The following is a 13736-nucleotide window of genomic DNA, read 5'->3' as shown; positions in this document are numbered from 1 at the left end:
TGTGTCAAAGGGGGGGCTCCTGAGTACCTGTTGCGGTGGTCTCCGGGTGAGGCAGGCGTCCTTTTTTGTGCTGGCGCTACGTTTTGGTGCGGCGTTAGCAGAGCTGCGGCGTTATCTGGAGCGGCGCCACGGTGTTGGAGAGAGATCGGCGCCGCTGTTCCTCCGGAGGCTTCGGCCCTGCCTGGCTCCCTGCAGGCGTGGGGCTGTTTCCTGGAGCCCGGGACTTCCGGGCGGCAGGCCGCGCTGCGGGGCTCCGCCCCTTCCGGCGTGTCACGTCCGGTTCCGGTTTCTCCGGTCACTGAGGGGGAAAATTGAGGCCGCGGCTTCGGGCCTGCTCTAGGCTGCGGCTTAGTTTGGCGGTCCCTCCCCCCTATAGCCTGCTGGACATATAAGGCAGCACATTTGGGCTCCGTATCGTGCTGTCAGGATCCATCTCTGTATTCGTGGGGACACAGGACTGGGGTAAGTGCTTCTCTCTCCAGCTGGACTGAAGCATTCCTTTTTTCCCAGTCTCTGGCCCTGGGTATAGCATTACGGATCATTATGTCTAGAAAGGTTAAGACTCACACGGTTCTTTCTTCCAGTTGTGTATCTTGTAATGCCCTTTTTCCGCACGCCCAAAGTAATCGCCTCTGTGAGGCCTGTGACTCTGAACGTGTCCAGGAGCCCCCCCCTGCCAGTCCTCCAGTAGTCTCTCCGGCTCCAGTCCCTCAGCCAGACGCTGTGGTAGCTCCACCGGAATGGGTCACGTCCTTGTCACAATCCATGGCGTCCCTTACTGAAGCGATCAAATCGCTGCAGACCCCGGCGGTCGGGACCGGTAATCCACCTGTCTCAGAGAGGGCCTCGGGGTCTCAGGAGTCTTCGGCCTGCAGGGGCCGCGCTCTCACTCGTCAGACGCATGGAAAGCGGGTTCGCAAAGCGTCTCCCAGGCACTCAGGTGCTTCCGCATCCTGGAGTTCCGTATCTCGCTCTCCTTCCCCTGCAGAAAGCGGTGAAGTTGAGACTGACTACGAGTCGGAAGGGTCTCTTAATTTTGATAACCCGGGTTTCAGGAGTCAGTAGACAGCCTAATTGAAGCTGTCAATCAGTCTTTGGGGATAGAAGACGAGCTCGTCTCTTCCTCTGATCATAAGGTCTCATTTAAGCGGTCTAAACGGGCCCATAGGGTTTTTTCCTCTCATCCTGAGTTCGAGGACCTGATTCGACGCAATAGGGAGCACCCGGACAAACGCTTTTCAGGGCAAAGAGCTCTGAAGGCTAGGTATCCCTTTGCTTCGGAACTTTGTAGTGATTGGGCAGAAAATCCTTCTGTAGATCCTCCAGTGTCCCGTTTAGCCTCTAACACGTTGCTATCTCTCCCTAATGGCTCATCGATTAAGGATCCTACGGATCGTCTTATAGAGAGCTTGGCTCGTTCCGTCTTTGAGGCCTCAAGCTCAGCACTTTTTCCTTCCTTTGCGGCAACTTGGGTTGCCAGGGCTATGATATCTTGGTCTGACTCGTTATCTAAGGCTCTCCAGGAAGGTAATGTGTCAGCAGAATTGGCTGAAATGTCATCTCAGGTAGCTATGGCCGGTAGCTATCTGATTAACGCATCTCTGGATGCGGCAGATTGTGCTTCCTCGGCTGCATCTAATGCTATTGCCATCAGAAGGGCCCTTTGGTTAAGGTCCTGGCGGGCTGATTCTACCTCTAAGAAATCTCTTACATCCCTGCCGTATCAGGGTGGTCGTTTGTTCGGAGAAAAGCTGGATCAGCTCATTTCTGACTCCACAGGAGGGAAAAGTAAGTTTCTTCCTCAGCAGAGGGCTAGACAGCCTTTTCGGCGCCAATTTCAGGCTCGTTTTAGAACCTTTCGCTATGTCAGATGGGCCCCAGCATCAGGTTCTCCTGCGCAGGGTCGGCCCAATCAGGACCGAGACGGTCTGACCCCTTATACGGCCAGCCAGGGGGGAAGAATGCGTCCCCAGTCTTCTAGATCTAGAGGATCTAGGACGCAAAGATTTTCGGCCAAGTGACTGGAGGCCTCTTCCGGGCGTCTCCAAAAAGGTAGGCGGACGTCTACTTTTATTTCGCCAGGTCTGGCTTCAGGTAATCCACGACCAGTGGGTGGCAGAGCTCGTATCTTCAGGTTACAAGATAGAGCTGGTCTGTCTCCCTCCTCCCCGGTTCTTCCCAACCCGTCTTCCCAAGTGCAAATCTCTTCGTCAAAGCTTGTTCAATTCCATAGAGTCTCTCCGTATCAGCGGTGTCATTTCTCCTGTTCCAAAGGAAGAAAGATTTCACGGCTTTTATTCCAATCTTTTTGTAGTGCCCAAAAAGGATGGAGCAGTGAGGCCTATCCTAGATCTCAAACTCTTAAACAAGTTTGTCCGCGTTCGACACTTTCGGATGGAGTCTCTGCGGTCGGTCATCGCCTCTCTGGAAAAGGGAGAATTTTTGGCCTCAGTAGACATTCAGGATGCTTATCTTCATATTCCCATCTTTCCGCTCCATCAAAGATTTCTCCGGTTTGCCGTAAACAATCTACACTTCCAGTTCACGGCATTACCTTTCGGACTGGCTTGTGAACACCCTGGGAGCGGAAAAGTCATGTCGACTGTGGTGTCCATTCTGCACTCCCGAGGTATTGTCGTCTTGCCATACCTAGACGATCTGCTGATCAAGGGACCGACATTTCAGTCTTGCAGGGAAAATGTCGGCATCACTCTGGACACCCCTTCCCGTCTAGGTTGGTTGGTAAATTTAAGGAAGTCATCCCTACAGCCGTCTCGAAAAATCTCTTTTTTAGGCATGATCTTCGACACCTCTCAAGCCCTAACTATCCTTCCCCAGGACAAGGTCCTAGCCCTTCGGCGGGAAGTGAGGAATCTTCTACAACCTTACCCTCATACGATTCGGTCCGGGATGAGGGTGTTAGGAAAGATGGTTGCAACCATAGAGGTGGTTCCGTTTGCACAGTTTTATCTTCGACCCCTCCAACGTGCAATCCTATCAGCATGGAACAGAAATCCTCTCTCTCTCAACCGCAAATTTCGGTTGTCTTTCCAGACCAAACAGGCTCTCGCTTGGTGGCTAAACAGCTCATCTCTACTCAGGGGGAAGCCCTTTCCCCCAACCAATTGGCTAGTGGTCACAACAGATGCCAGTCTCCTGGGTTGGGGAGCAGTGTTCTTCCATCACACAGCTCAGGGACGTTGGTCTCCTCGGGAATCAGACCTCCCCATCAATATCTTAGAGATTCGAGCAGTCCGGCTAGCCTTGTTACGTTTTCACCATCTTCTGGCGGGTCGCCCTGTTCGGATTCAATCGGACAACGCCACAGCGGTAGCTTACATAAATCACCAGGGGGGCACCCGCAGCAAGGTAGCCATGCAGGAGGTAAAACTGATTCTACTCTGGGCGGAGAGAAATCACTCTGATCTCAGCGGTCCACATTCCGGGCGAAGAAAACTGGGCGGCAGATTTCCTAAGCCGTCAGGGTCTAGCCTCCGGGGAATGGTCTCTCCATCCCGAGGTTTTTTTGCAGATATGCCATCTTTGGGGAACTCCAGACGTGGATCTAATGGCGTCCAAGGTGAATGCCAAGGTGCCCAGTTTTGTCTCTCGGTACCGAGATCCCCAGGCTATCGCCGTGGATGCGCTGGTACTGTCTTGGAACCAATTTCATCTCTCTTATCTGTTCCCTCCTCTGGCACTGCTCCCAAGAGTAATCAAGAAGATCAAATCAGAGAGAGTGCCGGCCATCCTGATCGCTCCGGATTGGCCACGACGGACCTGGTATGCAGACCTGGTACAACTTCTCGTCGGGGTTCCTTGGCGGCTCCCCGATCGGCCGGATCTTCTATCTCAAGGGCCGATCTACCACCAGAACTCAGAGGTCCTACGTTTGACGGCCTGGCCGTTGAATCTTGGGTTTTAACTCAGGCTGGTTTTTCTCAAGAAGTGGCTGATACCATGATCAGTGCACGTAAGTCCGTTTCGGCCAGGATTTATTATCACACTTGGAAGGTGTTTCTTTCCTGGTGTAGAGAACGTGGGCTGCCTCTGCGTTTCTCCGTTCCAACCATTCTAGCCTTCCTTCAAGCAGGCCTGGTTTCTGGGCTTGCTCCTAGTACCCTTAAAAGGCAGGTTTCGGCTTTATCAGTACTTTTTCAGCGCAGGATTGCTCCTAATCATCAAGTCAGGACTTTTTTCCAGGGAGTCGCTCATAAGGTCACTCCTTATAAGACTCCTTTGGAAGCTTGGGACCTTAATCTGGTCTTAAGGGCTTTACAGGACGCTCCTTTTGAGCCTCTTCAAGAGGTTTCTTTGATGTTCCTCTCTTGGAAAGTCGTATTTTTAGTGGCCATAACGTCCATAAGACGGGTATCGGAGCTGGCAGCTCTTTCTTGTCGTCCTCCTTTTTTGCGTTTTCATCAGGACAAGGTGGTGCTCAGACCAGCACCGTCCTTTTTGCCGAAGGTTGTTTCATCATTTCACATCAATGAAGATATTGTTCTGCCCTCTTTTTGTCCGGCACCTACGCACCGTGTAGAAAAAGCTCTCCATATGTTGGATCTGGTGAGGGCTCTGAGGAGGTACGTTTCCCGTACGGCCCCCTTTCGCCAGACAGATGCCCTGTTTGTCCTTCCGCAGGGTCGCAGGAAGGGATGCGCGGCTTCAAAATCTACCCTGGCCAGATGGATAAGGGCGACCATTCAGGAGGCTTATCGCTCCATGGGCATGCCGGAATCAAGGCTCATTCGACTAGAGCAGTGGGGGCTTCCTGGGCCGTTCGGCACCAGGCCTCAGCAGAGCAGGTTTGCAAGGCTGCGACCTGGTCTAGTCTGCATACATTTGTCAAACATTATAATGTCCACTCCCAGACCTCTGCAGATGCAAGTCTGGGTAGAAGAATTCTTCAAGCGGCAGTGGCGCATTTATAGACAAACATTATCTGGATGTCTTTTACTGGTGAGTTATTTTTCCCACCCAGGGACTGCTTTAGGACATCCCACAGTCCTGTGTCCCCCAATGAGGCGAAGGAGAAATAGGGATTTTTGGTTACTCACCGTAAAATCCTTTTCTCCAAGACGCTCATTGGGGGACACAGCTCCCTCCCTGGTAGCCTTATGGCTGCTTTTGTTATATCTGATTTTATTAGTCAGTAGGATCTTTTCTAGACATAAGTTTCTGTATTTATGCTGTTATATTGTTTATTGTGTTTTGTTCTCCTACTGCTTTTTGCACCAAACTGGAGTCTCTGGTAGCCAGTGTCAGGGTGTATACGATGGAGGAGGAGCTAACTTTTTTTTTTTAAGTTTACTTAGTGTCAGCCTCCTGGCGGCAGAAGCATACACCCACAGTCCACAGTCCTGTGTCCCCCAATGAGCGTCTTGGAGAAAAGGATTTTACGGTGAGTAACCAAAAATCCCTATATCTGAATCACCAAGGGGGAACCCGCAGTACCCAGGCGATGCGAGAAGTGTTACACATCCTCCACAGGGCGGAGGACACAGGGTTGGTTCTCTCAGCGGTCAACATTCCGGGTGTGGACAACTGGGAAGCAGACTTCCTCAGCCGACAAGGAATAGACTCAGGAGTGGTCTCTCCATCCCAAAATTTTTCGCCAGATCTGCCATCGCTGGGGGACCCCGGATGTGGACCTAATGGCATCCCACTTCAATGCCAAGGTCTCCAACTTCATGGCCAGAACACACGATCCGCGGTCGCTCGGAGCAGATGCTCTGGTTCAGGACTGGACCCAGTTCCAGCTTCTGTACGTTTTCCACCACCCTGATATCTAGAGTGGTGAGGAAGATCAAGCAAGAGGGAGTTACAACCATCCTAATCGCACCGGACTGGCCCAGACGTATATGGTATGCCGACATCATACAACTTACAGCAGACGCCCCGTGGTCCCTCCCCGGCCGCCCGGACCTTTTATCACAAGGCGTGTTCTACCACCAGAACTCGGGGGCCTTCAATTTGACGGCGTGGCCCTTGAAACCTGGGTTCTAATCTAGGCAGGGCTCTCTCCGGACGTCATTAGTACCATGATCAGGGCACGGAAGTAAACCTCTGCCAAGATTAATTACCGTACCTGGAAAGCTTTCTTTACCTGGTGTGAATCTCATGGCCAGACCCCATTCCCTTATTCCCTCCCCAAACTACTTGGTTTTCTCCAATCGGGTCTGGAGGCCAGGCTGTCCCTGGGCTCGCTTAAGAGCCAGGTGTCAGCCCTCTCAGTGCTTTTTCAAAGGTGCATTGCTACCAAGCCGCAAATAAAGACATTTCTTCAGGGGGTTTCCCAACTGGTTCCCCCCTACAGACGAGCACTAGAAACGTGGGACCTCAACCTGGTCCTGACAGCATTGCAGGAACCACCCTTTGAACTTAAGGAGGTCCCGCTCCGCCTTCTATCCCAGAAGGTGGTTTTCCTGGTGACGATCACCTTGCTACGCAGGGTGTCTGAACTGACAGCACTCTCCTGTAGACGGCCCTTCCTGGCCTTTCACCAGGACAAGGTAGTTCTCTGTACAGTCCCATCCTTCCTTCCGAAGGTTGTGTCCAACTTCCACCTCAATGAGGAAATTTCACTGCCATCCCTTGGTCCGGTACCGGTTCATAGAGTGGAGAAGGCTCTGCATACGCATGACCTTGTCAGGGCATTGCGTATATATGTGTCTAGGACTGCGTCCTTCCGGAGGTCTGATTCTCTTTTCCTTCTTCCGGAAGGCGGCCGCAAGGGTTGGCCAGCTTCCAAAGCTACCCTTGCCAGGTGGATCAAATCCACCATACAAGATGCCTACCGCCTTAAGAATTCTCCTCTTCCAGCCGGTATTACGTCACACTCTACACGGGCGGTTGGGGCCTCCTGGGCCATTCGGCACCAGGCTTCGGCACAACAAGTGTGTAAGGCAGCTACTTGGACTAACCTACACACGTTTACTAAACACTACAGAGTTCATACCCAGTCCTCAGCGGACGCGAGCCTGGGTAGACTGGTTCTGCAGGCGGCGGTGCCCCAAGTTTAGGGGCCTGTCTGCACAATATTCGTCCATTGCTTCCCACCCAGGGACTGCTTTGGGACGTCCCATGGTCCTGTGTCCCCCAATGAGGCGACAGAGTAAAGGAGATTTTTGTGTACTCACCGTAAAATCTCTTTCTCTTAGCCTCTAATTGGGGGACACCGCTCCCACCCTGTTGCCCTTTACGGGCTGTTGTTACTGTTGAGTTCTCATATTGTTCTTTGAGCTCGTATATAGTGGCCTTCTTATAGGCATGGTTATGTTATTCATGTTACGTTCCTCCTACTGCTTTTGCACAAAACTGGAGAAGGCTGACGCCGTCCAGGGGTGTATACTGCAGAGGAGGAGCCACGGTTAATCTTTTTCAGATTAAGCATAGTGTCGCCTCCTAGTGGACAGCAGCATAACACCCATGGTCCTGTGTCCCCCAATTAGAGGCTAAGAGAAAGAGATTTTACGGTGAGTACACCGAAATCTTCTTTTCCAGTACTTCTATATTGATGACCTATTATGATAATAGGTCATCATTATTTGATCAATGGGGTTCGGGGGTCCAACACCCAACCCCCACAATCTACTGTTTTCAGTCCCAGCAAAGTCTGGATGTAAACTGTGCACTGAGCAGAACTCCGCAGCTCCCGGTCACTGTTTGGGGGCTGCTGCCGGATAGTGCAGACATACTGCTATTGAAAATAATAGAATAGGAGCTGATCTGGAGGCTTCCTATGAAAAGTGTAGGGATCTGGGCTGATCACATGAATGCAATGATATATTGGGTTTCTTTGCAGATATCACTTACTGGGGGATCTCTGCCTATGTTTGAAGTGGTTGACCAGCTGCCGCTCCATCTATCAAACCCTGATGTGCTCAACCTCACTCCAGGTAAGTGCAGCCACATTGCTTGTATTAGGGGTAAAACTATTTCAGCCTTAGGCCATGTTCCCATGTAAACACTGCTTTTTTTCCACTGCATTTGTTTTGTGCAGAAAATCTGCATTTACAAGTTCAAGCAAAGTAGGCGTGACTTCAAGAAAACACATATTTATAAATTTTATTGAAGTGTATGTTTTTGGTGCTCAATCCCACCTCTCCCCCACTAAGCTTTTATGGGAAACCTGAAAAAATGCATGTAAAAAGCTCAATTGTATTTTTGTTTACTGCAGACTCCCAGCATTTCTGCATTAAAAAAACACAAAAAACACCCTGCATCAAATCTGCAATAATGCATCAAAAAGGGAAAAAAAGTGTATAAAAAACACAATAGTCAAAGCAGACTAGCCAGTATACACCTGCAGAAAAGTTGCGGGGAAAAAATACATAATCGTGCCTTAGAACCTGGCTATATAGTAATTTACGTTCATATTGTGGACACTTGTATTTCAGTTTTGGCAGAGGGAATGGTGGAGGGGTTTCTTACTTTGTAATTACTAATAATAAAAACCTTTTTGGTAATACTTTCAACTCTGATAAATTGCACCACTTTCACTGTATATCAAAAGTATACACAACCTTGTTAAAATGGCAGTTTTTGTCATGTAAAAAAAAAGCATGCTGAAACCAATCATTTCAGAACTTACCATATGTTTAATGTCACTTATAAGGTGTTCAAATAAATTGAAAAATAAAGAAATAAAATGATGTTGTTAGATAAATTTGCAAATCCTTAAACTGATACTTTTTTTATGGACCCTCTGAATTTGAAATTTTTTTTTTTAAGTAGGTGTCTATCAACATGGCACATCTAGAACTTACAATCTTTGCCCACTCTTACTTGTAGTAGCGCTCCAAAGCTATCAGACTGTGAGGGCATCTCCTGTGTACAGTGGCCTCTTCAAGTCACCCATATTTTATCTTGAATTCAGGTCTGGGCTCTGGTTGAGCCATTCCAGAACTTAGATCTTCTGACCAAAGCTATGCTTTTGTTGATCTAGAGGTATGCTTCTAAAGGTATTCTTCATTGTCATGCTGAAAGGTGAAATTCATCTTTAGCTTTTAGCAGAGACCTGAAGGTTCTATTGCAAAGATGACTGATATTTGGACCTGTTCAGATTTCCCTAAACCTTGAAGCCCCAGTTCCATGTACCAAAAGACAGCCCTAAAGCATTGTGTTGCCTCCACTATGCTTCATTGTGTATAGTGTTCTTCCAAGTGATGTGCAATTGTGGCTTTGCCCCAAACATACATTTTGGAAGTATGTCCAAAAAATTCCACATTGGTTTCATCAGACCATGTCATAGGCTATTTCTCCACGTGCTTTTGGCATACATGCAGTAGGTTTTGGCAAAACATAGCTGAGATCGAATTTTTCAATAAAAAAGGCTTTCATCTTCCCTTCCTCAAAGGGAAGTCATACAAAGAATACTGGAGATTGTCACATGCAGCACACAACCAGTACTTGACAGAAATTTCTGCAGCTCCTTTAAAATGTTGTTGTAGGCCTCTTGGCACTCTGCTAGACCAATTTTCTTGTCTCTCCATGAATTTTTGAGGGACATCCACTTCTAGATAATGCCCTTCTAGTGCTAAATTTAAGACAACTTCAGTGTTCCGTGATGTATCTAATTCCATGGAAAATTTTATACCCTTCTGATTGATAACTTTTAACAGTAAGATCCCTTTGCAGTGTTGTAAACTGTTTATGGACCATGGATTTTGCTGTAAGACGCAACTAAGAGACAGTCAAGAAAATCCTACTAGAATATCTAACCTTTATATGAGGTCTTTATATGAGGTTAATCATAATCATTGTAAATGGTGATAGCTGTGTACTGACCACTAATTACGGTAATATTAAATTGTGATTGGCTAATTAGTTTTGTTATTTTTATTTCCACCCACTCCTAAAGTGATTTTAGTTTGTTTCCCAATAGATTTATACAAATTATGGGTGACATTAAAGGTGGAATAAGTTCTGAAATTATTTTATTGGTATGTTGTTTTTTTTCTTTACATAACAAAAACATAGCATTTTAACAGGGGTTTGTGAACTATTTATATCCACTGTATAAAAATATAATAAAACTTTTAGACTTAAAAAAAAACAACTTATGCTTGTGTTAGATTCCTCAGATGCCGACCGCCTTGACAGATTCTTTGACTCAGAAGATGAAGAATTTGAAATTTTATCTTTTTGAAGAAAATAAAAGACTAACATGACTTTATAAAAAGGGGGAAAGGGTAATATTCCACAGTGATGAGACTGCTGCTTCTTTCTTCTTCATAAGAAACTACAAACATTGCTGGATATAAGAACTGTCCTATATACAAAGCCCTGTATCGTAAGACGGTGCCTAACGCTAGGATGCCCAGACGCGTCCAGGATCAAGTGCATTGTTTGGAGTCAGTTTTGTTACATTCCACGTGCAAAGATAAGAGAAGGAAGTCCGGCCATCTGTGAAGATGTGGAATACTCTATCACGAAGATCAGGATTCTTGGCTGGGCAGACATTTCTCATTTGGTACCATCAGAGAGAATATACATCTTCTAAGTTTACTGGGATGAAAAATTCCATAAAATGCCTTTAATTGCCTTCAGTGACAAATGTTTTTTTTTTTTTTTTATCTTTGTGATTGTTTGAAATTTCTCCATTGTCTTCAGCATACGCCTTGTTCGGTCTTCTGACCAGATCACAATATGCTGAAAGTACTCAATGATTCGGATATAGACCATCATGAGGACAGCGCTTGTTACTAACTTTCAGTATAGCAGTCGCCTAGATAATGGATGTAGCCATCCTGTGACTTCAATATTTATTTCAATGTTATTAAAAGTTTCTCCAGCTGACTCTATTTTTAAAAAGATCCTATTAACGGGATAGTAACATTTTAAAAAGCAAAAATGTCATCCTCCGCAATCTTGTTTTGTCTTATACTAGTCAAAAGTTAGGAAGGGAAGTATTCTATGTTTCCCAGTAGACCGCCAGCTATATCCCATTCTGGTGCAGATGTAACAGGTAGTTTGGGATAATGTAGGTGCTCTGGCTGGTGTCCTTTATACTGTCTGCAATGGACATCAGGTAACATGAGGCCAACCACCTCATCAAGTCCTCAGCTACACATGCAGAGATCAGGGAATAGAAGATTTTATAACATATCCTATTCGGCAATATTTCCTTATTAGAATTTCTTCAGTGTCATCGTTGGGTGTAATGTAAAGATTACCCAAATTTTCAGCAAAAGCTCAAACCTCGTTGAGACAAAAAAGGCTGGAACATATTGTCAACATACTTGGCTCTATCTGCTAAGGTAAACCGATAAGAAAAAAATAAATGGAGATGACCAAATCGATGGTCCAACGGCCACATCCGTAGTCCATGCTGTAGGACTGGAGTCCTCCAGCCTTGCGTTATTCCCAGCTTCTGATTAGTAAACTCTGTATACAGTCACATGTGCATCACGCCACAACGATCATGTCAAGCCTACAATTCAGAAGGGGCGCGGAGGATGTAGGCAGGTAGGAGGATCGCAAGGCTATTGTCTGGTGACCACGGACCCCCGATGAGGCTCTGGACCAGGGCCATATGAATCAATGAGTTCATTTCTTTAAATTACCTCTTTTATTCCCACCATATCCTAGCTTACATACTGATTAATACATTACATGCTGAAACCCTCTATCTAATGCTGTGTACACTGTCCAAATTCTTACTATGCTTCAAGGGGAAATTAACCATATTTTCTATATGGGACCGGTATAAAATTGTAAGAATGCACTGTATAAAAGCTGGGTGAACAGTATGTTACATTTGTCATTTACAGCTGTGAGAGATGTGTACATGTTATATTTGTCATGTGGAGGCTACCATAAATAAGTTAAAGCTAGAGTAATCCAATTCTCTTTTTTTAATATTTAGGAGTACAGGGACCCTGTTATAAAATCGGAGTTAAACTTGTCAACTTCACTATTCTTTTCATTCATATGATCCTGGAGAGTACGTTGTATCACACTGCCTCACACAAATTACACGATTATCAATGCTTTCATGCAGCGTAAATAACACTGGAGGTTAGTCGGCAAAACATATAACAAAGAATACAATCTTTTACTACTTTTATATGCCCCAGTGGCTAATAAAAATAGACCTGCGTGTCTGGCAAAACTCCAGATCAACACTGTGCAGTCTGATTTTGCAGTCATACTCCTATCCATACATATTTCATTCTACTAAATTTCAATTACTCTGTCGCCTCATTGGGGGACAAGGGACCATGGGTGTTATGCTGCTGTCCACTAGGAGGCGATACTATGCATAATCTGAAAAAGATTAACGGTGGCTTCTCAGTATACACCCCTGGACGGTGTCAGCCTTCTCCAGTTTTTGCTTAGTGTCGCATAGGAGGCACACCTAAGATTTTTTACTCCGTTTTTTTTCCGACGGATTACAGATGAAGAAAAGTGGGTCTCCTGTGAGACTCCCGACATGGCTCCTTCCTCGGCCCCCTATTACGGGGTGCCCAGTTGAAGTCGAGATGGCTTTTTCCCCATGTCGCTCCTTCCCCAGTCCCTCGGGTGCTCGTTCGAAGTCGAGACCCCCCTCCTTCCCTAATTCCTTTTGGTTTCTGGGTTGAGGTTGAGGCAAGGATAAAGCCCCTTGAAGGTCATAGCAGCACCCTCCCTAATCCCCCTCTGCGGGCATTAGGTTGAGACACCTCAGGTAGGGCTTGTACAGGCAGTACTCTGCAGCTCCCAGCAATGGGCCAGCACACTGCGCCTACATCCAGGGACCCCAGCCCAGCTGCGGGCTCCTGTCGGGGCCGGGGGGAGTGCAGGCATGGCACAAAAGAGACACAGGGCTCCCTGCGCCCCTGTCTCTGCGGCAGCACCAGCTCTTTAGTGCCTCAGGGGGACCCTTACAGGGCCCCCGTTCCGCTTATAGTCCCACCGCTATCCTGCCTTTAAATCCGGGGGGGGGTCTGGTTCATTATGGTTTATTATGCCTGTTTATTATGCCTTCTGCACAGCCTGCAGGACTGCTCTCCCCAGTAGCAGCACGTACCCGCACTGCCAGGACTGCACTCGGACTACTGAGGCGAAGCCCCTGCCAATGCTTCGGTGCCTAATGCCACGCCAGAATGGGTCACTGAGATGTCGCAATCTATGAAGCAGTCTATAGATAACCTAACCTCCACATTGCTTCAGGCTCTGCAGTGTCATGCCTCGGCTATGACTGTTATCCAGCAAAGGGAGAGCTTGACTCGGGGACAGGATGACCCATGCACATCCATGTCTAGGTCAGGACGCAAGCGGACTCATAGGTCAAGTCCATCTGCGTCATCCCATAGCACACGGTCATCCCCTTCTAGGGAGAGACATCGTAGTTCCAGGTCATCTAGACCAGGGGTCCCCAACTCCAGTCCTCAAGGCACACCAACATGTCATGTTTACAGGATTTCCTTAGTCTTGCCCAGGTAATAATTGCATCACCTGTGCAATGCAAAGGAAATCCTGAAAACATGACCTGTTGGTGGGCCTTGAGGACTGGAGTTGGGGACCTTTGATCTAGACCGTCCCTTTCCAGGGGCAGACAATGCAGATCTCCACAATCCCAGAGAGGCCTCCGCCCCAGCTCACCCAGCAGGGGACGCCCCAGTGATACACAGGATTCGAAAGGCATCTGTGACTTCGACTCAGACAAGGAAACGGAGGGGTCCCTGATCCCAATTCCCCCTAGCAATACAGCGCTAGTTGAGGACTTCATCTACTTCCATCCATCTGCTGCT

At 47.5% G+C, this 13736-nt stretch overlaps 1 protein-coding gene across 1 annotated transcript in view; it reads left to right on the top strand.

Annotated features, from left to right (window-relative positions):
• The window catches only part of ATG4B (autophagy related 4B cysteine peptidase), a 57653-nt gene extending 45816 nt beyond the window's left edge, over positions 1-11837 (top strand). Inside the window, exons 12-13 of the mRNA XM_069727711.1 lie at positions 7805-7898; positions 10077-11837. Coding sequence (XP_069583812.1) covers positions 7805-7898; positions 10077-10150 — 168 coding nt within the window. The 3' untranslated portion in view covers positions 10151-11837. The remainder of the gene's footprint in view (positions 1-7804; positions 7899-10076) is intronic.
• Positions 11838-13736: the final 1899 nt, after the last annotated feature.

This window comes from Ranitomeya imitator, chromosome 5 (assembly GCF_032444005.1).
Source record: "Ranitomeya imitator isolate aRanImi1 chromosome 5, aRanImi1.pri, whole genome shotgun sequence".
NCBI classification, from domain to species: domain Eukaryota; kingdom Metazoa; phylum Chordata; class Amphibia; order Anura; family Dendrobatidae; genus Ranitomeya; species Ranitomeya imitator.
This window is presented reverse-complemented; position numbering and strand designations above follow the sequence as displayed.